Genomic DNA, 24343 nt, shown 5'->3' with positions numbered 1-24343 from the left:
TTCAGGTACTTTACTGTATATAGTCTTAAAATAGGTTAATGGGTGTGTCAAATAGTTCTTTGTTATTAAACCAGTTTTACACCAGAATAGAAACTAGTTTGCAGTCAGATGCATTTACTGAAATTGCTGCTTCTCAGGAAGATCTATGTGCAATAAGGAGTTTAAAGTAAAATCAAGCTGACGCATTTTATTTTCAAATGCATGATGATTTAGACTTTGCTTGAACTCTCACAGTTCTTGGGAAGAATGGGTACAGCTTGCTTTCAAGAAATTCTATGTTGGTTAAATATGCTGGGTCTGTATTCAATGTTCTCTCACTATGTATTCTCTTGTGCTTTAATTTTAACAGTTTGCATTTTTTAACATCTTTTATATTCAGCCTGATGTTCAGCTAGTCTAGAGAAAATCTCTTGACTGCCTAGTAACTGAAATCACCTTTTTAAACCAAGCTCTTGTCCTCCCTCTACAGGAGAATTTGCAGCGTTCAAGTAGCCACAGCACCATGGCAGCACCCACTCTGTTATTTAAGTCTTGTGTTCCTACAGTTTCTTAACATCAAAACTCCATTCTGCTCCGCAAAACCTAAAATAATTTAGAAAAGATATCCATAAGCTTTTAAAAGTGGAGCAGAATGGAACTGCCAGTCCAACACAATGGGAAAAAGTACCTTTTTGGGAACCAGAGTCCTCTGCTGCCAGTGTTTCTCCTTCAACACAAACCACCACGTGCATTCGGAGACCCGCAGTGGCTGCCTGTGCCGTTGGCATCATTCCCAGGAGAGAGGAGAGGGCGCTCGTGGTTTGACTGTGGTGCTCGGGCATGAGGGGATGGAACTGCTGCTGCAACTTAGGAGACTTGCTTTGGATGGTCTGCCGGTCGGCTTTCTCCCTCTAACAGTGTAACCATCAGAGGCTGAAAATCTGTTGAGTGCTAATTTAAAAGAACCATTCTCCATTCTGATCCTTTTTTTTTCCTGGTGTACTTACTGATTTATGGACAATGCAGTATCCCCTTTTCACTGTATTACAGCGTCAAACACCTCAATCTGTCTCTATTATTGGGGTTTATTCCTTTAAATTTGAAGTGTGGGGCAGTGGGAGCTGGAGAAGATGTTATTCTGAAGGCAAAGAGGTTCAGCTGAAGGAAAAGGGGATGCTGCTGCACCTTTTCTCAGATTTACTTTACCACTTCTTAAAAAGAACAACAACCACCATCCTTAACCTTTTTCCTTTTCCCGTGTTTTCTTGGTGTGTGCATATACAACATCTTTTAGAAGGATTAGGTAGATCCTTCTTTTGTTGGTCCAGCAACAAACTGAAGTTTTAAAAAAAAAAATGTAGCGAGATTGTCCTCTCTGTTATTTTTTCTTTGTATCATGTGATACAATGTATTTATCAAAGATGCTACTGCAGCATCTGAAGTCTGTAGAGTTCCCGATACAGACTGTGAATGGTGTATGTACCTATTTTAAAAGTTTTATTTTAAATGAGGGTGCAGGTTAATGCCAGGTACCTTACCAATATGTAATGTTTTAGTAAATGGGGAAAAAAGTTCTCAGGTTGAATTGAATACAAATACAAAACCCCCTAGAATTAGACATTCCAAAAATTATGTTTTGGTACTTTCAAGAGCTTTTTTTAAAGGATTTTTATCCTGTTAACTAAATGTCCTCCGATAAGTGTGTGTGTAAATGTGGAGCATCTTGTCCTAATGGCAAGTTGTTGGATCAAAACAAAACGGTACTTGCTGGATCCACGCTGACTACTTCTCTTCTCATTGCTTTCCTCCCTCTCATCTCTTCCCTTCCATTTGTCTTTCCCTTTTGTACACTTTGCAAACTAGGATGAAGGTGGCGGTATCTCCATCAGACTGCTTTGTTTTCCTGTCCTCCAATCCTGGTTTTCAAGTGGTTGGTAGCTTTTTGACTACCCAGTCAGGGAAAAAAACAACTCATAAAGTTCTGCACATCGTTTACCTCTAGTGGAATATCTTGTGATGTGAGCTGTTTGCAGAGTTCTCTGGTATGTGGTATTACCTGTAAATTATTTGTACAGAGGCAAGGCAGACCACATTGGAAAGAAACTCAAGCTCAGACAGAAGTTTTCAGAATTTGGTTCGTATTGGCCCTGTACCACTGCAGGTGAGGCAGGAGAACTGACCCCCAACCCCAGCCTCCGGCAGGGACATTCCTGCTTAGAGGTGGTGGGGGATGTGAAACAAAATCATGACAAATAAATGAAGGAGTTAAATGTGTGTGAATGTGGTGTCCGTGCTAAAGATGGATGTACTGAGTGAGGATGCTGTCCTTCACTCCCTGTGGAGGGTTGGACTGTTTCTGTCTGCAGAAGGTTGCTCCCAGGTGAAGGGGGAAATGCACATCGGTAGTGGAAGGCGCTTTTAATACCCTGGAATTCTGCGGTGTTGCTGGTAGTCGGTTATGTTTGTCAGTAAATATTTACTGGGGTTGTAGGGACCGGACTAATCTGAAGTGGGAATTATAACTGAAATACTGTGTATTCATATTATTTCCACAAACATTAGCAAGACAGCAATAGTGAATGACTTAATAGTCACTACAAGAATGAAGTGATTCATGTTGGTACATGAATAGAATTGATTTTGTGTACAGGACGCATTTTAAAAACAAACAAAAAAAAGCACAAATTTTTTCTTGTCTGCCATGGATCTTCAGATGCTGTAAGGCTTTTTCCTTATTGAGATTGGCAGGAATTTAAAAAGTAGCAATAGCCACTTTCCAGTGTGGAGAAGCCAGTGTGCAAGTGGTGGTGAAGACTGGTGAAGTCCGAGTTCTCCCTGGTGATCATCTGAGGCCAGTACTGAAGAGGTGGAGGGAGCCTGGGGCCAGCTGGTGTCAGCAGGCAGGTGAGAGCATTCACCAGATACAGGCTCCCAGAGGGTGAAGTAGTCACTGCTTCTCCTTTCATCCTGTGTTTGGCTCCAGCCCTTCTGTGGGCCCTGGCCTCATTTGTACATGTCAGGCATACTGGAAATTATTGTTCTCTTGGAAGAAACTGTTAACGGAGCAATTATGGACAGGTGGTTCAACAGTCATTTGTTTCACAGAGCTTGGTAAAAGCCCTAGTTTCCTTCCACAAAGTCATGCTGGCAGAAGATTGTCTGTTAGGAACTTCGTTCTATCTTTGCTTAAAATGAACTTACTTTGGTGGAGATTCATTACCCATTAGTCTACTATATGCTTCTTGAGCCCATAGGAAAAGCACAAGGAAAATTGCTATCCTTGTCCATGCAAAGCACTTTATAAGTAACACATGATCTCTGGGTTGTTTTTGGTTTTTTAATGGGGGTTTGTTTGTAGTTTTGTTTTTCTTTTTTGTTTCTGGTTTTGGTTTGATTTTTTTTTTTTCCCTGAGGAATGTGCAAGTTGTTTGGCTGCTGTTTAGATAAGTCCTTTCAGGATGCATTTCTACTGGTTTTCACGTTTGTTTGTTTCCCTTCAGATAAGTGTAGTGATATATGTTTGTCTGTAAGAGGTCCCACATAATGTTCATGCAAAACTTTGGAAGAAATGTGGTTTGTAAATAATTGGGATTATTTTTGGTTTTATCTTTTCCTTCAGGAGTTTTTCTGGATGTCTTGCATGCCATCATAACCAGTCTTAAAGGTGCCCTGTAGATGTTTAGTGAATGGGGAAACAAGAGTAGATGAGAAATGAGTGCCCTGCATAGCAGTGGGATGAAGGAAGTAAACTGAAATGACCAATTCATTCATGCCCATTACCCCAAATTCCTTAAGCTTCTTCATGTTATTACATATTTTGCGTGCACATGTTGGGACAAACGTCAGTCACACAGCTTCTCCAGGCTCTGCGGTATCCAGTATTTAATAATTATTTGCAAAAGTACCAGTATCCAGTCCCAGCTATTCATGTCTTTATCAACCACACGTAGACCTTCCCCTCTGCCTTTCCTTTTCCATACAGTTAGATGAGGCCTGTTATCTGTTACATCTTCCCTGTCAGTACATGATTGTTTCCTGTGTCGGATTTGCTGGAACTGGAACATTGTAGTGGAGCTTAAACCTGATGGTAGGAGTATAGAGGGTGGGGTACTTTGAAAGTAATTTCTGCATGAATTAAGTCATACATGGCCCCAGATAAATTAGCCCAGTCATTTCTTCTTTGCTAAACTCACACAGGTCATTGAACGAATCTACTTCTGCATTTTATGTTTACCTAAAATTATCTCTTCTTGTACTTGAATATTCTAGCAGCTAATGATGATGCAGAATGCTTGAGGCCAAGTACTGCTATCTTACCATGGCCTCTCAGCATCACTTGGATTAGTATGTGCTCATTAGAGGCAGAATTTGGCCTTTGTGACATAAAATGAGTAAAATGCTGACTGTTGATAAATACCATGTCTTTCCACAATGCCCGAACTGGGGAAGAAGTACACTGAAGATCACATATAAATAGGTTTTCTTCTGTGTTTGCCTGGTGATGTGAGTGCATCCAGCATTTTACAGAAGGTTTAAGGAAGTCAGAATCTCAGACAGCTCACAAACAAGTTCAAACTGAAGCTTTGATAGCTGGAGGGGCTACATTTAGGGAAGAAGCATGTAGACATTTCACACTTTTGCAGCCTCTAGGTTTCATTGCCTTCTTGTCTATGAGTACAGCATGTGTAGCACAAACCCTTCATAGTACTGTATACAGTGTGTCTTTTCTCTATTGAAAAAATGTATCACCGATAGCACAGTGTGACAGGAGAGCTTTCTAGGTACAGTCACGTTAAAGAGCAGTTGTGTGATTTGACTCTTAGGGCATCACTCTGAAGGTGCTGGGTGTTCTTTTCTGTTATGCATTTTACACAGAAGTTTATGAAACAAACCTTCTGTTTGCTGCAGCCTTGTTACTGTGTGTTTGTACTTAGTATTTGTTTTGATATGCATTTTAAATACCTTTCTTCACTGCTTCATTACTCCATACCCACTGTGTGAAGTTTAACAAGGGCAAGTGCCAGATTCTGCACCTGGAGTGGGGCAACCCTGGATGTACACACAGACTGGGGAATGAGAGGCTGGAGAGCAGCACTGCAGAAAGGGACCTGGGAGTCCTGGTCAATGGCAAGTTGAATGTGAGTCAGCAGTGCCCTGACAGCCAGGAAGGCCAACCTGTCCTAGGGGGCATCAGGTGAAGCATCACCGGATCACCCCTCGAGGGAGGGGATTGTCCTGCCCTGCTCTGGTGTGGCCTCACCTTGAGTACTGTGAGCATTTTGGGGGCACCTCAGTGTAAAAAAGACATTAAGCTGTAAGGCAACATCCAAAAGAGGGCCATGAAAATGGTGAAGGGCCTTGAGGGAAAGCCATATGAGGAGTGACTGAGGTCACTGGGCTTGTTCAGGCTGGAGAAGACTCATTGCAGTCTTCAGTATCCTCACTGGGGAAGAGGAGGGGCAGGCACTGATCTCTTCACTCTCATGACCACTGACAGGACTCGAGGAAACAGCATGAAGCTGAGTCAGGGGAGATTGAGGTTGGATATGAGGAAAAGGTTCTTCACCCAGAGGGTGGTTGGGCACTGGAAGAGGCTCCCCAGGGAAGTGAGCCTGACAGAAGTGAGCTCAGCACCGAGGCTGACATTGTTCACGAAGCATTTGGACAATGCTCTCAGGCACATGGTGTGACTCTTGGGGTGTCCCGCACAAGGCCGGGAGTTGGATTCAGTGATCCTGATGGGTCCCTTCCAACTCAGCATATTCTGTGATTCTTGCCTAGTAAATAAAACTATCAGCAGAGCAGAGCAAAGTTGTTAAAACTCTTTCTTTGCACTTAAGTTTCAAGGATGCTAATACAGAAGCTACTAAGTCAGCACTGTGACAGCAGCAAATAACTATGAACCTGTGGAAGGAGGAAACTTTACAAGCTGCAGAATATAGAGTACCCTGAGAGTGAATTCAGATGAAAACTGGCATATCTCTTTCCTTTAGAAAAGAGAGCTACCAAGACCATCTGTTAAAGGGTTTACATAGGGACCCCCAAACCAGTTTTTGGAGTTTGCCAAATGATCATGTGCCTTTGCAACCTTAAAAAGTACAACAGAATGTAAACCAGGTGCTTTGTAACTAGAGCAGTGTCTTTGGTTTACTTCTGCTGCAGTAGTTTTGTATATAGCTATCACTATAGGTGGGTAGTTTCAAGTTGGTAAACTTCTGTAAACGAGGAAGGAGGGCAGAGCATTCCCTAGGATACCTCTTAGCTTTTCAGAGGTAGGAATTGAAGGATACCTAATTCAGTTACAGTAAACCTGCTGCTTGAAATCTGCTCTATCAAGAGTTAAATGAGGTTCATTCAATTTAAAAACAAGTAAGCCCTCCTCCCCCTCCAAAGACACAGAGACTTTGTTAAAGAAAAGTAATAGAAAGCTCCAAAGAGACCCAAAGTTACAGTGTCATAGCATCTTGGAATGAGATGGTAGATGAAAAATGAGAGCTAGATGAGGAGAAACTGATGGCTAGTACTCATGTAATGAAAGTCCACATATATCATATAACCAGTTTCCTGTTCCAGAAAGCGCAGTAAGTTTTGTTTTCTGGAATATCAGCAGGTGTCCTCAGTTCTTCCTTGGGCTTCTTGCAGTTGCTTTTCAGTGATCACATCCTGTTATTGCACAATTAACTGTGGGACATGGTATGTGTTGTGTCAGCTGAGGGACAGCCAATATGTGTGAATTTGATCAGTTCAAATTTCGAACTGGTTACATAGACTTCTGGCAGTACTTACATACCAGTGTCATATTTAACCCACTTGTCCATAAAGGACAAAATAATGGTTTGGGTATTAGTGCTTTTTCAGATCTTTTCATTTTCTTTGGGGCAAGACTTTGGGCATCATTGTAAATTATAAAATTATGTCTAAATGCACAGTTCATCTGAAATAGCAGACTGATTTTAATTAGAGTTTGTTCCTTTTAGAAAGCAAAGTGTAAAAATGTTTTAATCGTGTTCCAGGAACTATCTGGAATACTTCTACCTACCCCAGATTCTGTACTAAAAGTACATGTGAGAAGGTGGTTATTTTCTTAGTTTGGTTTATTTAAGAAAATATCAAAGAAACTCTTTCCCTAAGAGAAGGGAGCTGATGGGAAGGTTCAGAAACTTCTAAACTACCTAGGTATTTGCTTCATAGCATCCAGCAGCAGTGTGTTTAGTTCATCCAGTCTCCTTAAGAGAGGCCAACAGTGGCCTGTCCATCGTTTTGTCTGGTTTGTCATGTTTGCAAGCAGCTGTACTTTGAATAAGCCTTGTGTGACATTTACTTTTGAGCAAGTAAACCACAAAAAATAATTATGTTTTCTTTTTGTTTATTTTTTTCTTTTTTTTTTTTTTTTTGGTTTGCATTTGGGAAATGGTCAGGTTTTGTTTTGATAAATGTCATTCTGTGTTGCATTTGTGTATTCACTCCAGTTGAAAAGAAAATCCATCTGAGTGTTTGGGAGTTCAGTGGAAAATTAGGAGAAGAAATGAAGCCCATCATCTGGGCATGGATGTTGGGTCTAGGGGGGAAAAATGGACCAAACTTGGGTGTTGGGTTATTTTGGGATGGTGGGGGGTTCCGAGGGCATAATTTAAATTAACTCTGTCTAAAATGTGTAAGTGCAATAAATGTGCTTTTTTATTCAAAGCTGTGAACCTTTAGGGGAAAAAAAAAACAAACAAAAAAATCAACCAAAAAAAAAAGCACATCATTCCTTCATGAGCCTTGTGTCCTATCTGCCTCCCCTTCCTACCCCCTTCTCCACACTTCTCAATTGACAGAAACCTGACAGTGGCCAACTTGCATGTGTTGGCAACCCAAATTAACGTTGCTGTTCTTCTGATCTCATTTGTTGGGATTGGGGAGAGTCCTGCCTTGTATTTCTTGCCACCCTTGAAAACCCTTTGGGATCCAGTGCTGACCCTGCCTCTAGAGCAGGGTCTGCCACAATCTGGGATGCAGGAGCCAGCCCGCCTTTGCCGTGGTCATCCTGACTCCCAGTGCAATGTTCCTCCTGGCCCTCTCTCCTCCAGTTGTAACTCCCCTCCCCGCCTCATTCTGGGTGTTAGTGACACATCTCCCAGGGCTGGGCAGGTGACATTATTCCTAAGCAATTGCAAAAGTCATCAGCCATCACGCCTAATGGGATCCCTTTTCCCCTGTCCAAACACACATGCAGGCTGGCCACTGTTGCCTTCTGTGACTCTGCCTTGTTCTGCAGGAGCAGGTGTGGGGGGGGTGTGATCTGTGGTGCGTTACTTGCACTGTCTCTCTGTCTCACTTGAGCACAGGCTGCTTTTCCTAGATTAGGAAAGGGGCACGGGTCTCTTGGGGGTTCCCAGGAGAGGCACGATGCACTGAGCAATGACAGAAGGTGTAGCACTCAGTAGCTGGACCCTATGGGGGAGTAAGAGAGGACTGGCTTGTTTAAAGTTTATAGATATCCAGATCTATATCCTTTAAACTTTATTATTTTTATATATAGTCAAGACAATGGCATTACCTCATAATACAGAGGCTTGTTTATGAGAGGCAAAGTATGTAGTAAGGAGAGGAAAGGGAAATTTATATACAGATTTAATTTCTTCTGTTTGTTTGTTCCTTAGTGCAATGAAATGTTTGACCCACCACTTTAAACTCTGTGCTAACACATTCCTTTCAGCTGTATTTTTTTTTGACCACCAGAGGTTTGCAAGGGGCTTATGACTGCAAAGTAAGAAGGTCCAGTCTGGTTACTTAAAAAAAAAAAACCAATTGTGTTAGTAGATTTCCATAGCTGCTTTTTAAAAATCTACAATGGAGTAATTGTTTTGAAACTTGTATTTATTTTTTAATTCGTAACAAAACGTTTATTTTCGGTTTCCTGTTACGTAGGTCATGACAACTCCCTTTTGTTCCTTCTCAAGTTTCCCCTGTAATTGCCAATACAACTTCTTTTTCTTGTTTGTTCCTTCCCCCTTTACTTTTGTTGTCCCTTCATTTGTATTTTGGAGTTTTTCTCATGTAAATTTGTACAATGGGAAATATTGTCCAGTTTGGTTAGAGAGCATGGAGACTTAAAACATATTAAAATTTGATAGCTGAATTCAGATTGAAGAAAACTATTTCTGTGTAAAGTTATTTAAAGAACTCTGTATTATATGAAAGGCAAAAAGTTCTATGTACTTGATGTGAATATGAGAATACTGCTATAATAAAGATTGACTGCATGGAAAAGTCTGAAGGAGATTGTTTATTGTGTAATGTTCGACCCCTCCTCTCCATGAAGTTGGAGAAGTGCAACTAAGGTAGTTAAGGGTAGTGAAAAAGTTACTCTAGGATGTAACTCCGGAAAGGAAAGAGAAGGAAAAAAGTAAAATTAAGGAATGCCTGTAGAGGCCTCCCTTCAGCTTCCTTAAGCTGGACCACTGCCTCCTTGGCTGCTGTGCTGAGCCCTAAGTAATTTTTACTTTTGCACAGGGTTTTGCTTCACAAGGATTATTCTGGACCTTTATGTACTCCAGGGCAATTCCCCCTCACCCTGGGGAAAGCCTGGCACCAGCTGGTCTGGGTTCTCTTCTGGGTAAGTTCCCCTGCTTCTGCAGCAATTTCCCTCCACCCTTTTATTGGTTATTTGGCAGAGCTTTAATGGTAAGACTGTTACCTGCTATGCACTCACAGACCTTATTTCTTGGGGCCAACACATTCTCTATCAAGCAGGCATTACAGAAGCTCACATGGACTCAAGTACCCCACATCTAAAGCTGCAGTGGTCATTCTCCAGATATGCTACTAAAAAAAAAAAAAAATAAATACAATTTAGCTTACACTTTTGTTTACAGTTTTATTGAAATAAGGACCCAGGAGCCAAAACTTTGGTTCCAAGAGCCTCATTAGTTCCAGGGACCTGAAAGTAACAGAAGAGAATCCTGAGAAGCTTTTCACCCATCCTTTTCCCACCACGAAGAGTAGAAGGACCCCCTCAATAGTGCCCATGCTGCCTTCAGCAGTAGTTGAAGCTGTTGGTTTTAGAGCTGTATTGTGTGACACAACAGCTTAGAAGACAGGGTAATTAAAGAACTGGAAACAAGCAAAACCCTCAAACCTTTAAGGGGACATCTGGACAGATCTCCCTATAAACAGAGAGAGCATGTCCTCCAGGCTAGGTAATGCTAGGTCTACAGAACAGCTTAAAGAAAACCATTTTTAACTGGTATCCGCTAAGCTACAACTCCTAAAAACCCCAAGTTGTAACACTGAAGGCTTATGTTGCCAGTATTCGTACACCAGTGCACGCATACTCGCTGAGAGCAGGGCACCTCCGGCGGTGCCAGCAGGAGGCAGAGCCGGGCACGATCGCGCGGGGCTGCACCGCAGCTCCCAAGGCAAAGCCCAGCCCGGGGCCGTGCGAGGAGGGGCGGCGGGAGCCGTACCCGTGTGCTGCCGGCCCCCGCCGCTGGACGCGCCTATTCCTCGTCGTCCGGAGGAATCCCGAGCTCCTCGTCCGTCCAGGCCGAAGCGTCGGGATACGGGAAGTGTCCCTGGGAGAAAGACGCGATCAGAGCGCGGCCGGGGCCCGACCCCGGCCCTCGCCCCGCTGCCGCCGCCACCACCACGACGGCCTCACCAGCACCATGTCCGAGCTGTGCCAGAAGTGCCAGAGGATCCAGAACCACATGAAGCCGCTGAGGAACTCGCTCCGGATCACCTGCGCCCGCGTCAGCTCCGGGAACTGCCGGTACCGCGGCGCGATGTGCACCCCGCCGCCGCCCGCGCTGCAGCACACGCACGGACCCGCCTCACTCCGGGCTCCCCCGGCACCCCCAGCCCGCCCCGGCAACCCCTCAAACCCCCCAAACCCTCCCCGCTCACCGCCGCCGCCCCGGCGCGGCCGCTCCGGCCCGCAGCAGCCGCGCCGCCGCCGCCCGGGCCAGCGCCGCCACCACCATGTCCGTGCCCAATGTCACCCGCACGGCCCAGCAACAGCCGCGCCCATTGGAGCCGCCGCCGCCTTCCGGGGCGGGGACACCGCGGGGCGGGGACATCCCGGGCTCGGGAGCGCCCGCCGGCCGCGGGGACTCGGCGGGCTGTGGGGATACCGCGGGCTGTGGGGACTCCGCGGGCTGTGGGGACTCCGCGGGCTGTGGGGACTCCGCGGGCTGTGGGAATACCGCGGGCTGTGGGGATACCGCGCCGCTGTCCCCGCACACCTGCCCTGCCCGGCACTTGGGAGCGGCGCGGCGGCGCTAACCGGGGGCTGCCCGTGGGTCACACAAGTTGCCGTCGCCCACGGAGGTCGAAGAGCGGGGGGAGACTTCCCCAGCCAAATCGCCGCTTTTGGGGCTCGGGGAGAAGGCGGCGCGGGCTGTCGGTGTCCGAGGAAGGGGCTGGCAGGAGTCAGGCGGCGCTGTGTCCATCCCTGGGCGCCCGGGGCGGTCCAGCCCGCGGAGCGCGGTTGCCTAGCAACGGGGCACGCGCGCGGCGGCTCCCGGGATGCGGGGATTCACCCTCGGCGTCGGGATCCGGCCTGAAGCGTTCCTGAAGGAGCACCAGGTGCGGAGCCTCTTCCCGCTCCGTGGGCCGGTAGCGGGAGGGCAGGGGCGATTTCCCGGGCTCCTCAGCGCAGATACGCCTAATAAAGAATTCCCACCTGTCCCGCCTCAGCGAAGGCACGCGCATGTGAGGGGCTTTTGTTGTTCTTTCCCTTTTACCCTCCCACAGGTGCTGCAGTGGTCAGTGCTCACTCAGCAGCGACCCTGGAGCTGCAGCCTGGCTTCGATCCCTGTGGCTTGGAAACGTGGCATTGGAAGAACCAGTCTGCTGGCAGGTGTATCTGTTCACCAGCAAATACCAGAGCAAGGGTCGGAGGAATTCTACCAACTTCTTGTGGAGACCCAGTTTCATCCAGCAGTACGCATGGTATGCCTTCTGGGACATCCAGGTGATCCCAAAAGAAGCAAAAAATAATGGAGAAAGTAGCTAGACTATCAGAGGAGTCCTTTCAAGGAATCAGACTCCCCCCTACCCTTCCTTACAAGGTATGCTGCTAATGTAAGATTAGTCCATGCTTATTAGTTCCTCCTGAATCTTCACTGGATGACATTTCACTAAAGAGAACAGGGGAGGAGTTTCTGTGGCCCTCTGAAAGAGTAACTTTGTTTTACCTGGCAGCTTTACCTTCTCCAAAGGAATCTGGAGATAAAGATTTTAAATAGGTTTGGCATCTCTGTGCCAGGCTGCACCTGACATCCCGAGCTGGTGTATCCAGCCTTCCAGTTGTATATCACCTGTACCTTGAATCCCTGCTTGGGAGGAGAGACAGTGCTTTGTGTAGCCCCTGAGCAAAAAGCATCATCGCCAACACCTGGTGTCAAATTTGGGTGTATCTTGCTCTGGCTCCATTTACTTTTACAGGAAAAGATTTGCCTGTGATTTCATTGAACTTTACAGACTAGCACTTGAAAGCACATGTTTCTGACAGGTGCAGGGTGAAGGTCCCAAAGGAAAGAACAAAATGCCTCACTTAGGTTTTCCATTTTCCTTGCTAGTCATTATACAGCTTTGCCTACAGACAGTGAACCCTGATTTACAGATTTTTGTGTTGTTTTAACCTTGGGTGAAGGATATCAAATACTGTATTTTAAATAAGTAACATAATCTCATTCTGTTAACATCCCAAACAGCTGACATCCTCAGCTGAAACAGCAGTGGGCATCCTTGTAGTTAAGGGATTTTAATTTCCTTGCTCATCTGAGCCTCAGATGCATTTTCAGCAGCAGTTAACAGGGCAAACTATTCAATCTTTGTTTTTACTTAACATGTGATCAATGCAAAAACTTGCTGCCATGTGGTCCATACCAAGTTTATGTTTTTCTATAAAAGCTGAACACTTTTGATATAAGGTTCATAGTTTTATTGTCAACTCCACCTTCCAACTGCCTCGTATTTTGTCTTTCTGCCTTCTCGCTGTCCCTGGCATGTTGTTCCCCGTGTCGCCGTTCTCAAACGTTTCGCGTCTTCCATCTTGCTCAGGCCGGATGTCTCCACTGCTGCCTTTGACCTGCAGAGGCATCTTTGTCTCCCTAGACTCAACCCCCACCTCCTTCCTTCTTCCTTGACTTCGGATCCTTTCACTGACCTGTCAGCTCTTGCTGGCTCGGGGAGCTTGGACAGCTGCAGTGCGCACGTGGGCACTGGCTGCACACGCGCTGCTGTTGGAGAGCCGGGGCACAGGGCCTGGGAGGGAGCCAGCACGGTTGGTGTGCCTGCATTGCTGAGCAGTACCTGCTCCCAGGGATGGGAGAGGCAGCTCCAGAACCCTCGCACTCCCCCTCTTCTGCTGCCTGACTCCAAGCTGTGCCTTGTCCTGAGAAATGGGTGTCTTTTCCAGGTTCAAAGCTCTTTACTAAAATCACACCTTAACTAAAAGGTGTAAGGATTAGTAAGAAAGTAAAACTATTCTGATTTGAGACTTGCACACCTAGTGGCCTCCTTCACAGTAAAATAAATCTGTTATAGGATCCGAGATGGGCCAAACTGGACACCTGCAATAGCTTTGTGTGTCCTTGAAATGGCACATTGTCCTTTGAACAGCATGTCTCATAATGACTGAAGAAACAGAGATACCCCTGCTACATACCTAGCAGCTGAATACAAACCAGATGCAACACAAGGTGGGGGTTATCATATAGTTCTTATGTTTTATTTTCTAATATTTCTTCTTTCCAAAACTGATTTCTCAAAATCAAAACCATTTGTGGTGATCTTACAGATAAGCAGCACAGTACCACAAGATACGGTGGAAGAATTATAGAGAGAAGTAATACACTGAAAGTAAACTTTATGAACAGTATTTCCTGTTTAAGGATGTAAGTGTTCAAAAATCATGCTCATTTTCTGCTTCCATCTCCTCCTTCCCCCTTCCAGGTAAGCTCCAGGTCCATCTCACATGTCCAGTGTTGTCACACTAATAAAGACTCCCATGGCTGTCTGCTGCCAAGATGTCCAGTGACTTAGTAAGTTCAAAATCTGTAGACGAGCTGCTGGAAAAGCAGAGAGGAGAAAAGCTAGGAATCAAAGACAGTTATTGCAGGGTGGGGGGTGTGCTCCATATTGATTTAGTTTGTTTTCATTGCAGTAAGTTGCAGAAGTTCTGTTGCCAACGTCTTTATTACTTCTTGTATTTTTGTTTTCCACAGCTTTCCTGTTTGTGCATGGAACCCCTGTCCTCTTTGTGCACCCTCGATACCCTCAGCAAAAAGTCATTTCACTGATGCATCCCCAGAGGCTTCCAGTTTAGTGAGGGGGGCTCGTGTGTTGGCAAGGAGAGAAACTGATGGCTATTACTACCTGGGCCACATTGCCCAAGAGGTGAAGGTAAGTATTTATTGGGAACTGTGCTGTAAGAGAATCTGTGGGGTTTTTTCCCTGTTGTCCTCATTCCTCACCAGTCACATGCCCTTGTTGTGGGGTGGCTCTCCTGTGATACAGGGCACTTCATAACCACTGTTGTGTCCCCACATCCTATTTTAATCTGTTACCTGATCACCTGGTGTTGACTGGTTGTTTACTGTGAGGAACCCTGCAAGAAGAAGGAGCCTGGAGATCAGTCCATTTTTGTAGTTATAAAAAGGTTTTATTCAGAAACAAACAAAACAGGTCCCTTATCCCTGTTGTCTACTTTTGCCCAGTCTAGCAGCAAAGTCGGCTAGCTAAATAGCAACTAGTAATCCAAAATGTCTGTCTCCAGGGTTCGCTTCCTCTTTACCAAACTGAGAGCTTTCCTCATTCTCTCCCATCTGTGTTTCTGGGAATTGCTGGGTGATTGTGGATGCCAGACAGAAAGTCCCCCTGCAGGCTTTCTTTAAAAACCCAGTTCATTCGCAGTTTGCAGGTTATTTAACTGAACTTTGGTGTTAGTGTAGGTGAGTCTCTAAGCTCCAGTGTGGGGTGGAACAGATGGGGGCGGTTACAGGCACGAGTGGCATGACTGGAGTAGGAGCTGAAAGTATTATTTGTGTAAGTGCACTCACAGATCTGCAGACCAGGCTGAGATTTCAGTAACAGATCTTCCCCACACCCATTGCTGAATGCTTAAATTAAAACGTTTCAATTTTTGACAGTTATGACATTTTACTGGTTTGCTACCCTTCTGACTGCTGTGTAGAGAACTGCTTCATGCGCAGCAGTTTCTTTTGGCTACTCATTTTCTTATGGGAGGTCTTCCTGGTCAAGTTCTGCCTTAGCACGCTAAATGTGTTCTTACTAAAATCTAAATTCAAAGAGAAAGTAAGAGAAAGAGCTGTCAGCCCCTTAAACCCCAGTGTTTTATTTACTTTTAAATCCAATATGGACGCAGTGCAGTGAAAAATCCGGTAGAAGAGGAAAGCTGCGTTTCCAGATCACGTCCTGCTTCCTGGGATTTCTGCCACTTCCCTCTTAGCGCTTAATGTTTGGCCGCTAATTGGACCCAGATGTCTGCCTTGCAAACCGCATGTTTTACTCTTGTAGGGCTCCAGGGAACGCTTTGTAATTGAGTTTGACAAAAGTCGTGCTCGGAGAGGCAAGGTACAGCTCCGCCTGCAGGAAACGCCTCTCTACGACATTCTCCACTACGAGGATGCCAGGAGACAGCGTCTCGCTCCTGGAGACAGGGTCTTGGCGCCGTGGGAGGCTAGAGCTGAACGTTTTGGCCCCGGCACTGTGCTAAAGGTTGTGGAGAGCAAGGAGGAACATTTAGGTACGGGATGTTTTGGTTTTCTTAGTAGAGCTGGTCACTGTATGGGAAAGAGAACAGTCTCCATCCCGGAGAGTTCACCACCTGCTGCTTGGGTTCTCTTCACTGTGTTTGTGTTGTTGGCACTAAGCAGCCTGTTCTTTTTCAGTGTCAGAGTTAATGCAGCTCCCAGAATGTGTGTTTGCTTTGTTCTATGAGTGAAAACTTCCTGAAAAGCTGGGGGTTGGGCATGGCACCCTCCCAACACAAAGCAAAAAATGTTCCTGGCCCTCATGAATATTCACCTGGTTGTCTGTCAGTCTAGTTTCCTGCTATTTCAGCGTAAAATCCTGCCTCACTGCGACAAGTGAGAATTTTGTTATCCCCTGTCTCCTCGTAGGAAGTTTAAAAGAAGGTGACATTTTCAACCTATAAAGAAAAAAAACCATCAAAGTTGTTACAAAACTGTCTGAAACACAAGTCCTTATTTTAACTCCAGCTTTCTGCTGCTAATACATTATCTACCTTTTTGTTTTTAATACACACAGCACACAACAGAAGTGGAGTCCTTGTGAATTTCTGGAATGGGCAGACCAGGGAGGTGTCTTCTGACAAAGCTCTGCAGATTCCTCTGCCCTTAAGCGAACGCATCATCCTAGAAGTGCAGATGCCTTTAGCAGCCAGGCAGATGGTGGTAGATTCAAGCTTGCATTACCCATACATTGTGACACCAGGTTATAGAGCCTCAGGACGCTACAGACTGGGTCACTCAGACCTGGACTGCTGGCCAGGGGTCTGTGTTCAGCTCATCCACGTGCTAAGTGCAGCTGGGGGTGCACCTCGCTCCCCCAGTGCTGCCTGGCAGCCTGGGAACCCACACGGCCTGCAGGGTGCAAAGTGCAGCAGGGAAATGCCTTCATCTCAGGAACAGGCTTGGCTGGAGAAGAGCTCAGCAAGAAAATAGAAGAGGAACTGTCTGAATTGAGAATTACATCTTCAGAAAGTGTTTCCAGAGAGGAAGAGAAAAAGGAAGAGACGAGATTAGAGACAGAAAATGTTCCAAAAGGTGTTTGGTCTTGTTTGGAAGAGGACAATGAGGTTATAGAACCTAAGAAGGTAAAAAATGCTTCACCCTGGCTCTTCTGTCAGTATGTGGTCTGCTATTTGTATAAATATCTGCTTTGTTACCTGAAGTTTACTGCCCTTGGTACCAAAAAATTACTAGAGGTTTTAGGCCTGGCCCTTATATATGCCTGTTAAAGAATGGAGAGACTTTGCACTGTCTTCCTGATCCTTTGACCAGGGAAAGAGTTATAAGCTGTCATTGTCCCTGGCTGGAGCAGGCTTCTAGAATTTCTTCCATGGATGCAGAATATAAGAAGTGTTGCATAGCCCAGTTCCTCTACATGCTGTTTCTGTGTGAAGGAGGTAAAGGCAGGAAAAAATGTCAGATGGAAGACTTGACACTGGATAAGGATTAAAGTAAGGATTGCTTCATACCAAGACAGTCTCTTGCATAAGTCTATTAAGGTACTTCTCCACCCTGTTAGATGTGTCCCCTCTCTCAGTCAAAGACCATAAGAGACTTAAGTTATCCTCAGCAGTTGATTTGGTGCTTGTTAACAGGGTGAGGATCAGTAAGGAGGATCATGTGCACCAGCTACTGCCAAGCTTATCTCTGTGAGGGTTAGAATCCTGACTTCTGGCAGGTGCCAGAAACAGGACTGTCTTTCAGTCAGAGCTCCTCTGACCTGATCTCTTTTGTACTGACCCTTCCAGGCAGAAGTACTGCCAGTTTTAGGTCATTTGAAGATGTAGACAAACCCATGAAGTGATCAGAAAATCCTCTACCTAAGAGTTGTTTCTTTAGTAAAGAACTCCCCCAGATAACTCCCCCAGAGATTGTCTTTTTGATTTTGTTAAACTTCAGTTATGAAACTAACCTATTCTTTTCCTTATTGGGTCTGGATTTTGAATGCATTTCTTGTCATTTCTAGGGTGCTCAGAGGGAGATGGCTCATGCTATGGTTGATACTGCTGTCAACACAGACAGCTGGTTAATGGAGACAGATCACGAGGAGGAACCAGAGAGCAGACAGCAGGATGCTGAAACTGAAGCTAATTTTAAACACAATCATGGTAGTGGAACTGTAGCTCTTTTACCCAAAAGTAAGTCTTGCCACACAATATCACTGCAGCAGGTCATTGTGTCTAAGATCTGTTGCCATAACTGTTGATGCTTCAAAAGGAAATGCCATAATGCCATGCTGTGACTGTGGCCATGATTATGGAGTATCTTTATAATATTAATAGTGCTTTGGTTTGGGAAGTAGTTCATCATCTCAAGGTGAAAGAATTTTCAGATGGAAATCAGGGTTTTTTGGCTTTTACAGCTACTGCAGTAGCAGCTTTTGGGTTTTCTTAACCTTTATCATAACGCTCAGTATAAATACTATTTATTATAAAATTTCCTTACTTTAAAAATTAATCTTTATAATAGCATTAACTATTACTGCCTATAGCAAAAAGATGTCACCAGGGCTGTTCTGCAGAACACTCCTCTTATCTGTGCTGAAAACTATTGCTTGTCACTGAGTAAACTTTTGTTCCCTTTAACATTCAAAAGGGGCTGGATCACAATTTTAATCAATTTGTTGCTATTCTCATTTTTACTTTTGTGACAATGGCAGGCATTTAGGTGAGGATTCTGAAAGCCTAAAGCTTTCTCTGTTGTTGCTTTGTGGCACTGCTGGTAGAGGGAGAATGAAAAGTCACAGAGGGGTGCATGTTTCCTCCCAGCTGGTGTTCCATCATCGTTCTGTGCAGCAGCTGCCACTCAGGTCTGCACTGTCTTTAGCAGAAGGGTGTGAGCAAACTCTGCTCGTGTTCTCAGCTACCCAAAAGCTGTATTAGCACAGTGCTGCGCCCAAGCTAATGTCTCCTGGCTCTCAGCAGGATGTACAGCTCAGGCTTTGCCCCATCAAGAGATTTATCATTTTCACTCATCTCAGAGCAGCTCATGTCTGTCTGTGAAATGCCATGTAAACAATCCCTTAGCCTGAGTAGCTGTTAATGCACTCAGAAATCTTGTGTTACCAGGCAGAACTCTTCCCTGACTGCAATAGCAAGCTTGTTTCTGGAAAGAAGCTGGAACCTGTTTTGTGAAGACTAAAAAATGTCCCTCAGAGGAAAATGTTATAAAAGTCCTACTTGAATATATTTTATACAAGAAGACCTTTTGTTCTTTTAACTTACTTTCTTTTTATAAGCTTCCTATATTCTCATATGTCCTTGCCCTAATTTATTTGCAAGGTCTTTTTGAGTCCAGAGTGACAGAAGCTCCAGTCCAGCATTCCCCAAGGAGCCCTTCCCTGGGAACCAGTGCTTTGGTTCCTTTCAGGCACCAAAGCTTCTTCGACCAAGTGAATCAATCACTAGAGAGAGACAGCCTGACCATCAGATCAGCTCTACGTGTGCAGAGACCACACAGTACCACCAGTGTGCTGGCTAGGAGATCCACAAAACTTCTAAACCTTCCAAAAGACAAAAGCATTACAGTAAGTATTTGGTCTAAGCCAGATTTAGCTCTTAGGATCAGGAGAGTTGTTTATGTCGTGTGAGAATGTTCTTTCCTTTGATCTCTTGCAAAGGTTTCTGCTGCAACAAAAATTATGCCTGTGTAGAATAATGGTTATGCACAAGTAGAAACTTAAGGCTTCCACTTGGGAATCTGTGTTGTACAGGGCAGGGCACTTGTGGTATTTTTACTCAGCACTTTTGATAGAGGGTTTTTTTATTTATTTTGGATCTAATATTTTCTAAATAAAACTCTCTGCCAGCTCTACTAGACAGCAAAAAACTGATTCCTCTTTTATGGATACCAAAAGAGAAAATCTAAATAGTCAGCTGAATCCCACAGCAGAGAGTGCATGTCAGGACTGAGGTGGAACTTTGTCTGCTAAACTTTAGGCCAGTACTTTACCTGTTGGAAAACACCATTTTTTCACCTCCCACCTATAAAATACCTTTGGTTCTCTCTTTGATCTCTCCCCTTGTATGTCATTAAACACAAACACCCACAAGGTACATTTTTTTTGCAAGGAATAGCAATATACTGGAGAACAAAGTTGTTTACAGCCACTGGGAAGCCATACAGATCAATGTGTTAAGAGAAACCCGTCAAAATACTACGTGAGACTGGCAAGATCTCATTTGAAGGTCCTGTAGCGTTTTCCAGCTTGTGGTATTAGAGTTGGAAAGAACTGGAGAGGTGGCATTCTGTTTGCAGAGGAGCAGCTAACAGCAGGAACGTGCTAACTGCAGCTGGGAATAGGAGGAAGGAGAGGAAAATATTTTGTGGAAACTCTGTTCCACCCCCAAACAGCTCTAGGAATGTAAACTTGAATGCATGTCTAAAGTTTTGGTGATGTTTCCTTGCTCCTTCCCTCGTACAGAGCACTGTAGGGAGTACAAAGGAAAGAAACAGTTCACCCTGGCTATGAAAAGGAGCCTTGTAGGTGCTCCTTCATATCTTTGCACAGCACAGTGCATTTAAAAACACAAATTAGCAGCACTGCCCAGCACTGAAATGCAGCTACTGCTGAAGAACACACAAAAACTGCTTGAGCATAAGTAGAAATCTCAGACAACAGGTGAAGTTCTCTGCTACACCTGCAGAGAACTCAGGGAATATTTTGTGTTTGGCCAGAGGGGGGCAGGTGTTTCTCTTTCTAATAAAATCTAATGAGGAATATGTAATATAATTTGTGTTCAGAACCTGGATTTTCCATCGAAACATGAAAGGTGACACAAAGATTGGGCATCTTTAAGCGTTGGCTCAACAGCAGAACAAGCAGAACAGTGGATTTTCAGGCACCCCTTTGTTGGTTAAGCCTCATGTTTTCTATAGGTTTTAGCATCACCCTCAGCATGTTCATGAGTGGGAAGCAACTGCAGTATTCATGAGCCAGTGTAGCTTCCAGACCTCAAGAGTGACATTAGAACTAAGCTGTTCTGGTTTTGTGTGTTTACAGTTTGCATTAGAAAAATACACTGATGGGATTAAGGGTTCAGTTTGGCTTTTTTTCACTTAGAAATCAATCCTTAATGGTGCATCTCAGGAGAGATGGAAAGAGATGGACTTCGACAGAGCTGAGACTGAGCACAAAAGGAGGAAAGAGGAACAGAGGCAGCTGAGGAGGGAGCAGCAGCAAGAGGCAGATGGCATCCAGCAGCAGCTGTGCAAGGACAGCCAGAGGTGATGCCTGGGAGCTACCTGCTTTTTGTGGTAGATGTTGGAAGGCTGGTAACATCTGCTCCCTGGTGCTCCCCTTCAGTTTCTGAACATCACACGTTGTGCTTTAGGACAGACTGCAGAGGAGTCACAGTGGTTCCCTAGTGGGAATAAAAGGTGGTTCTTGAGGTATGTGGGAGCGGGAACACATGGATCCTGTAGCCTTTAGTGTTACCTCCAGGGGTGAATTCTCTTCAATCTTGTTCTCAGACCAAAGGGCCTTGGGCCTCTCAAATCCTAGCTCTCTGGTCCCACAGTCCACTTAAGCTGAGCAGGACCTTGCATTACTCCCATGACCCACTTTGTGCCTTCTCCTCTGTTGCCTCAGGGGCTCCACCAGCAGCACACAGGCACCCAGCTGTCTGGATCAGTCCTACAGCCCTGTCTGCACAATCCATCTCCCGGATTCCTGGTCTTCAGGGCCAACAACTCTTGGCCACACCAGGTTTATGTAGTCAGGTGGACAGATGACTGCAGTGAGCTGACAGCAGGCACCAGCCCATTTGGGAGTTTTGCTACCTCTGTTTTAGACACAGGTTTAACCATCATAACCTAACAAAGGGTCCTGGAATATTAACTGAGCACACGTTGCCAGAATATCTGCTTTGTGTCTCATGCACTGTCTTTTTTATTGCTCTTTCTTTATGAGAAATTTGAGAAATTTTGTTTTGGAAACAGGCAACGGTTGCGTCAGAGAACATTGCAAGGGCTGGAGAAACAGCTGGAGCACAAAGAGAGAGCTTTGCAGCACATGGCACTGCTCCAGGCTGCTGGGGCTGAGAGGAGCAGGAAGGAATCCTCCTTTCGAGAGGAGGGGAAGAGGAAGGCAAGTCAGAGGCTTCAGTTCTTAAAGACACAGCATTCACAGAGAGAGAGGAGTTGCAGGCAGAATGCAATGAAAGGAGTTTTGAAAAAGAGAGAGAAAGGCTGGTAAGGGCAATTCCAGAAATGATTTTCCCTTCTGCTGTGTTTCCAGCAGTGGCACCGTCTGGAGTATTTGTCTTTCACCTGCTTTATATCCAATATAACTACATCATTTAGGGGTTTAAAGAAGGGTAACTTTTTTTCACATGTGTCTAAAGACGAAAGATGGGAAGTGAAATTCTCCATCTCTGCCATAAAAGGAGTCTTTCTGCATGCAAGGAATGAATTTCCACAGATTATACCCATTTCTGACTTCTACCAGTGAGGATCATAGTATGATTTAGATTGGAAGGCACCTTAAAGGTCATCTAGTTCCAAAACCCTTACCATGGGCAGGGACATATTCCACTAGATCAGGCTGATCAGAACCCTGTCCAACCTGGCCTTGAACACTTCCAGGGATGGGGCATCCACAGCTTCTCTGGGCAACTTGTTCCAGTGCCTCACCACCCTCGCAGTAAAGAATTTCTTCCTAATTTCTAATCTAAATTTACTCTCAATTTAAAGCAACTCCCCCTTGTCCTATCAATACAAGCCCTTGTAAGAAGTCCCTCTCCAGCTCTCTTGTAGCCCCTTTAGGCACTGGAAGGTGCTGTAAGCAATAACCCCAATTCTCTCAGCCTGTCTCCATAGCAGAGGTGCTCCTGCTCTCTGGGCATTTTTGTGACCCTCCTCTGGATTTGCTCCAGCAGGTCCATGTCCTTCTTATGTTGGGGGCCACAGAGCTGGACATAGATGAAAACTGAGGATGAAATTTGACGTGAAAGCTGACTGTACAATTTTAAATATCTTTATGTAGGAGTTTCTGAGGAGCAGAATGCAGTCATGGCAGGACATGCTGGAGCAAGAATCACGGGAGCAGGACAAGGAGCAACAAAACAAGGACCAGGCTGCCAAAGTGAGAGTGTTCCAGAGCAGATACTGAAGATCAGAAGATGGAAAAAGAAGACCAAAGAATCCGTGACCCTCCAGAAGTACCTCAGAGAACAGACCCTTTGGCTACTCTGGGCATCCCTGCTAGTGTAAGGAAGCTGCAAAGTGGGGGAGAGGCCCTCGAGCAATTCACAGACCTGGTCTTTGTCTTGTAGGTGTGACTCGGTGTGCCACAGTTGTGACAAGTGGAATTACAATTCCCGGAGAGGTCTTTAATCTCCCTTTCATTGCAGCCAGAGTGCACTTCCCCAGCTCTGTCCTTTACATGCCTTTCTTTCTGGAGTTACTATTCTAGTTCACCAGCCTGGGCTTCAGGTAAGTACAGATCTTCTACTGTCAGGGTGTAGGTACTGCTTGGTCACTCCCTTAGAGGAGGAATGACTTTTAGAAGCCCAAAATAGAAAAAGAAAGTGGTGTAGGGTATGGTTGTTTGGGGTTTTTTGTTTGATTGTTTGTTTGCTTTATGACAAGTTCCCCTTTCTAGGCACTGTGATGACAAAAAGGTCTGATCTGTGAAATAACTATCTTTGGAGAGTCACCAAACCCAGTGGTGGGCTTGGGTTTCTGTTTGGCCTACGGTCTGGCTGGCAGGCTGGCAGCCTCCAAAGCAGGTCAGAAAGATACTCGGGCACCTTTTCAGGTAGGGCCCTTGGTTACAATAACCACACCTTTTGCTCTTTGTGAATAAATGGGGAGAATGCTACAAATGAATTGGTAGACTGATGGTTAACAAAACACAGTGGTTGTGTCACAGGGAATGCTGTTATCAGCTCTGGGTAACCAGAAATGTACCTGTTCTTTTCAGAGGGATATTTAGGGAAGGAGAATGGATGTGGCACAGTTTATTTGCTGGAACACTCGGGGCTGTATGGAAATATGTTCTTATTTTACACAGAATTATGATAAAATAAATACAATATATGTGATACCTTGTTTCGAGTAATGCCCGGAACCAAACTAGATACAAAATTAAAATGTTGTTGCCTGACATTCTGTGTATACTTAGAAACATGTTACACCTTTTGTGGCACACTGCTCAACCAAAAGTGTGAGTATAAAAAGGTATGCTCTTTACAAGAATACAGCACCAGGTGATAATGGCAGTTCCTTAAGAAAAAAAAGGTAAAATAAAGAAAATTTGTACAAGGGAGCTCCTTTGAAATCCTGCCAAATCTTCTGAATGCCCAGCAGTTTCTTAGCAGTAAGTCTCAGACTGCATTCCTCTAGGGATAATGGAGAGGCTCTGCCTTCAGCTTTCCCCTAAAAAGACAAAGTTAAGTCTCTCATCCAGATGTTTACAAACTATTCAGAAGCCTTAATAGCTGAAAGGGGTATTTTTAAACTTTAGGATCCATAATATGCATGAGCCATCCTCAGACTTGTTGTGGGTTTTTTTAAAAAAAAAAAAAAAAAAAGGGTAAAGGAAGAATGAGCCTAAATACAAAGTGAAGGCTTTGACATTTTGTTTAACTTAAGGTCTG

The 24343-nt window shown here is 44.8% G+C and overlaps 4 protein-coding genes across 7 annotated transcripts in view; 3 read left to right on the top strand and 1 right to left on the bottom strand.

Moving 5' to 3' along the window:
• The window catches only part of BRAF (B-Raf proto-oncogene, serine/threonine kinase), an 86362-nt gene extending 77125 nt beyond the window's left edge, over positions 1–9237 (top strand). For both annotated transcript variants that reach the window (XM_050325475.1, XM_050325476.1), the window contains one exon: positions 470–9237. In XM_050325475.1, coding sequence (XP_050181432.1) covers positions 470–492 — 23 coding nt within the window. In that variant the 3' untranslated portion in view covers positions 493–9237. The remainder of the gene's footprint in view (positions 1–469) is intronic.
• A 590-nt stretch (positions 9238–9827) lies between these two features.
• NDUFB2 (NADH:ubiquinone oxidoreductase subunit B2) lies at positions 9828–11042 on the bottom strand. The gene is made up of 4 exons (XM_050325482.1): positions 10870–11042; positions 10625–10772; positions 10431–10538; positions 9828–9904 (listed from the first exon to the last, which is right to left on the bottom strand). The coding sequence occupies exons 1-3, from the start codon at positions 11040–11042 to the stop codon at positions 10464–10466; spliced, it is 396 nt and encodes a 131-aa protein (XP_050181439.1). The 3' UTR covers positions 9828–9904; positions 10431–10463.
• A 127-nt stretch (positions 11043–11169) lies between these two features.
• On the top strand, positions 11170–16683 carry LOC126645265 (uncharacterized protein C11orf16 homolog). Of its 3 annotated transcripts, XM_050325479.1 has the most exons (6): positions 11172–11550; positions 11719–11916; positions 13924–14012; positions 14196–14373; positions 15508–15736; positions 16261–16683. In XM_050325479.1, exons 1-6 carry the CDS (start codon positions 11491–11493, stop codon positions 16674–16676), a joined length of 1170 nt encoding a protein of 389 aa, XP_050181436.1. In that variant the 5' UTR covers positions 11172–11490; the 3' UTR covers positions 16677–16683. The 3 variants fall into 3 exon arrangements, with proteins under 3 accessions (XP_050181435.1, XP_050181436.1, XP_050181437.1); XM_050325478.1 differs by having other exon boundaries at positions 11170–11916; XM_050325480.1 differs by lacking the exon at positions 11172–11550 and having other exon boundaries at positions 11785–12035.
• Positions 16683–23850, top strand: LOC126645266 (uncharacterized). Its single transcript, XM_050325481.1, has 6 exons — positions 16683–16828; positions 17710–17881; positions 19025–19269; positions 20806–20969; positions 21684–21831; positions 22729–23850. The coding sequence occupies exons 2-6, from the start codon at positions 17725–17727 to the stop codon at positions 22852–22854; spliced, it is 840 nt and encodes a 279-aa protein (XP_050181438.1). The 5' UTR covers positions 16683–16828; positions 17710–17724; the 3' UTR covers positions 22855–23850.
• The last annotated feature ends 493 nt before the right edge of the window (positions 23851–24343 follow it).

This window comes from Myiozetetes cayanensis, unplaced genomic scaffold (genome assembly GCF_022539395.1).
Source record: "Myiozetetes cayanensis isolate MyiCay16 unplaced genomic scaffold, myiCay2020 scf3, whole genome shotgun sequence".
NCBI classification, from domain to species: domain Eukaryota; kingdom Metazoa; phylum Chordata; class Aves; order Passeriformes; family Tyrannidae; genus Myiozetetes; species Myiozetetes cayanensis.
The sequence above is the reverse complement of the archived record's forward strand: the minus strand, read 5'-3'. Positions and strand labels throughout refer to the sequence as shown.